Source organism: Hyposmocoma kahamanoa, unplaced genomic scaffold (assembly GCF_003589595.1).
Source record: "Hyposmocoma kahamanoa isolate Upper Pololo Valley unplaced genomic scaffold, ASM358959v1 64, whole genome shotgun sequence".
NCBI lineage: Eukaryota > Metazoa > Arthropoda > Insecta > Lepidoptera > Cosmopterigidae > Hyposmocoma > Hyposmocoma kahamanoa.
The window spans coordinates 22,650,580-22,654,574 of NW_020653852.1; the positions used below are offsets into that span (position 1 = coordinate 22,650,580).

Consider the following 3,995-nt stretch of genomic DNA (forward strand, 5'->3'; position numbering starts at 1 on the left):
GTGTGTGTGTGTGTGTGTGTGTGTGTGTGTGTGTGTGTGTGTGTGTGAGTGAGAGTGTGTATTTGTGTGTGTGTGGGAATTAACTATAATGGAACATGAAGGAGGTTTTCGGTTTCCTCATATGACAAAGTCAATAGCCTTTTAGTGACCACGTTCTTATCGTACACTCAGCCTAGGTTTTTTTATGATACCAAGTGACTACAAGAGATCCGAGGGACACTGACACCGCACCTATCACCCGGAGACGTAAGTTAAGAAGCCCCATATGCCTATACATATATGTTACGCGATAACTCCGGCATTTATGAACTGATTTTGATGATCCTTTTTTTGTTGGAAAGAGGATACCTCAGAAGTGGGCCCATTTAAATTTGAAGAAAATATTTCACCTCTAAGGGCGGCAAACTAAGAGGTGGAATTACTTTTGTGGTCGGTTTTCTTTTCACATTACCTACTGCGTGGCGACTGAAGTACGTAAGGTGGCAGTACTTCCTGGACGAACTCTTTCACAAAAAGCTCTACTGCTATTATCAGATTAGCCCCTTTTCATATTTGTTAATACATACATATTAACTACAAAATTTCAAATGCTCAATAAAGAAACTACGAAAAACTCGCAACTGATCAGTCCTACTACAAACACCTACGAATAACGAATTCCACAATTCATATTATTTTCAAGAAATTATAATAACATGTTTATGTATAGGACATTTCTGCCGCGGTTAGTTGAAAGTGTGCTTGTGACAAAAACTCAAAACCGAAAAAATAATGTGTTAAGAAATAAAATTAAAAAAACCTACTTTTGTCTTGCAGTAACTTCATACTTTATCCACCTAGGAATAAAAATATTGACAGATCGGCCTTTTTTTACTGATCACGGCAGTGCTTATACATAAACAATTTGTAAAAGAATGTCAGATGCGCCCTTTCAACTAAGCAGCGGCAGATTTTTGCATAAAGATAACTTATTGTGTAGTTAAAAATTTTTGTTTTTGTTTACACTGATATGGTAAATTAGGCACTTGACATTATATATTTTATTATGATGTGGCATTGGTAATATGAAATAGGGTATAATATTAAGCACATTATTCAATTTCCTTTATCCATTGTTATCTTTACGCATATTGAAGGTCGCAGTTAGTCACGTGCACCCACCTACCTCTACGTAGTATTAACATCAAACTTTATCTTTGTGTACAAACAACAAGAAATTAATTACATACACAGATTACTATAAAACGATCATATAGGAGTCTAATAACTAAATAACGGTTATTTTGTTTATTACAATTAAATGGATTCAAAATCTAACTTACAATCTCTAACTACTGCAGTCTACCCTTTTCATAGTCTATTGCCAAATATATAATAAACATAATATAGCAATATAAATCGATAAACCCAGTTATACATCCCACTGCTGGGCACGGGTCTCCTCTCAGGCGAGGGTTTAATCCATAGTCAGCTACTCTGTTGCGAACCTTCTTCCACGTGCAGATTTCATCACAATATTTGCCCTTCACCGAAAAGCTCATGGCAAACTTGGCACCTCGAACCCACTGCCTCTGCTTGAGAAGCGGTAGATCATAACCTTAGATTACAACGGCTTCTTAAGAATCAATACGACCTCAGCACGAATTCAAATTTGTACCGTGTACTGAATTGGTTCTGTTGCGGGTCAACCGGCAGGGACATTGGCTTTATTTCAGAATGATTTTTTTTACAAACGAAATTATAGTCATTTGAAAAATGTACATCGTATACTATAGTTGTACTATTTAGTTATATACATATTATGTAAATAACCTATTGAATACAGGGGTTTTCTTGTAAAATTTCGAAGTTAGTTTGTGTTTTTTTTTTCTTTTGTGAAAATATTTAGGAATCGTGTTTTCACAACGTATCCTCAATTTTACTATATTTTTTTCAAAGTGATTGATTCGACACTTTCGCTGTTCGCGGAATCAAGCAAAGCCATTTGAGGTTGTATATTATATGTATATTAAGACTTAAATAGTAACAGCAAATTTTATTTAAAAAAAAAACCATTTTAAAAGAAACTTACCTTCTTTTTGAAGAACAAATTGCTGGTTCTGTAGTCCCCATGTATTAAGACGGGATGGCCGAACGGCCTGTTGAACCTCTCGTACATCTCCGCCCCATCAATTTCCATGAACTTCATCACTCGTTCCCTATGGTTTTCATTCGCAATGTGTTTCAAAGCCTGCGATATCAATTTAGGAAAATATGCGTCTTTCACAGCCTCGTCGGAGTTCGGCTTGGTGAACCATAAATATTTCATTACCCGGTCGAATTCCTCCGGCCGCTCGTTCTGATACGCAAATGACAAAGCGTGAAACTTCGCTAGCTCTTCAATGGCGCTTGAAGCGTGGTACCAATCCAAGGACTTGTGCCTATTGTAACCGTAATAGCCTCTCGCAGCTAAATCTTCCAAGACTACCGTCTCTTCGCCAATTTTCGAATTGCAGCCGTAAAACTTTGGTATCTCGCACCTGTCGTCTCCCACAACACCGTGTTTATCTTGTAAATCTTCGTATGTTTTTACTAATTCATTGTAGAAAAAGCCCTCTATGGCGAACATCTTCGTTGCGTTCATTAGTTCTCGCATTCTATCACCGACGATGGCAACTTTTGCAAATAGACGCAAGTCTTCTTTATCCTTTGATGTTAACGTAACCGAGAATAACTCTGAAGTATAATTTGCCCCTCCACTGTGAAAGCTCTTGATTTTGAGTTCGTACTCGTCGTGGTAATGTTTTTCGGCGACGGTGCGCAGGAGTTCCCGCAGCGTGACTTCGGCTGGCGACATGTTGCGCGGGCGACGAACGAGTTTCTACTGACCTAGTACCGGATTGTGTAACGCCTATTCTGTTCTATGTCGGTGATTGATAATTTTGCACCGTGACAGCTGTAGGTCGGTCATAGAAAAGGTTATCCTAAATGTGATAATTGAAGTTAAAAATCTGTTAAAAAACATTGCGGTCGCATGGTTGCTGCGTTAGTTGCACCCAGTTTATGTTATACGATACCTACGCACATAAAAAGACGCTATGAACAAAACGTGCACTTGAATTAAACAGGTACAACTCTAAAACAAACAGTTAATTATGTTACTAAACTGTTAAGTATGTAACCACAACACATTAGAGTCTGTGTTTCTGCCTAAAGTGTCTCACATTATATTATATTCATATTATATTATTATTGAGAAGAAACCTGTTAGAAACCTCCGATTAATCACATTACGTCTCATCTCCACTTATTTGCAGATAATATCTATTCTTTATCTCCTGGCTAACTATCGTAACTAACTTTAGGTACAATTTCCGGATAACATTGGGACAATAAATGTGACAAAATCATTTACTCGAGCACAGTAGAGTGATATCTTAGAAAACCATAACCCAGTTTTAGATTATTGAAAATGTTTAATGATATTATATTAAGTCGGACACGTTAATTAACTGCTTTTAAACAGATAATTTTGAGCTCTATCTAATTCTATTTAAAAGGGATATTGGACCACTTGTCACTTAGCCGAATTTTAGTTAGTACACGGCAGTAGCTTTGAAAAATGGAGTCGCTTCCGATTCCTTCTGGCTTCAGGCTAATTAAAAAAAAATGTTTTTGCAATTTAAAATATTTTTTATCATTACAAGAAGTTAAAGTATGATCTTTACCATTACAAGAATGGTAAAGATATTAATGAAATTAATTTAATAATGAATTAATAATGTTCATATATATATTTTTTTTAATTATGCACCTATATATTAAATTTTTGTACGCCCGTAGCGGGTTCGTAATGTTTACCACATTCAGACAATTAATAAATTCTATTATAATCCGTAAAACTAAGTAAGATTATATTTACTAAGTTACTACATATTTACAACGAGTATGTAGAATCAAAGTGACCTAATTTAAAAAAATAACAAAATTAATTCATATCGTAAAACGTCTTTCAA

The 3,995-nt window shown here is 35.7% G+C and overlaps 1 protein-coding gene across 1 annotated transcript in view; it reads right to left on the reverse strand.

The window, feature by feature from the left end:
- Window positions 1-3,003, reverse strand: part of LOC113230702 — a 17,304-nt gene extending 14,301 nt beyond the window's left edge. The window contains exon 1 of the mRNA XM_026464752.1: window positions 2,072-3,003. Coding sequence (XP_026320537.1) covers window positions 2,072-2,836 — 765 coding nt within the window. The 5' untranslated portion in view covers window positions 2,837-3,003. The remainder of the gene's footprint in view (window positions 1-2,071) is intronic.
- Between the last annotated feature and the right edge of the window lie 992 nt (window positions 3,004-3,995).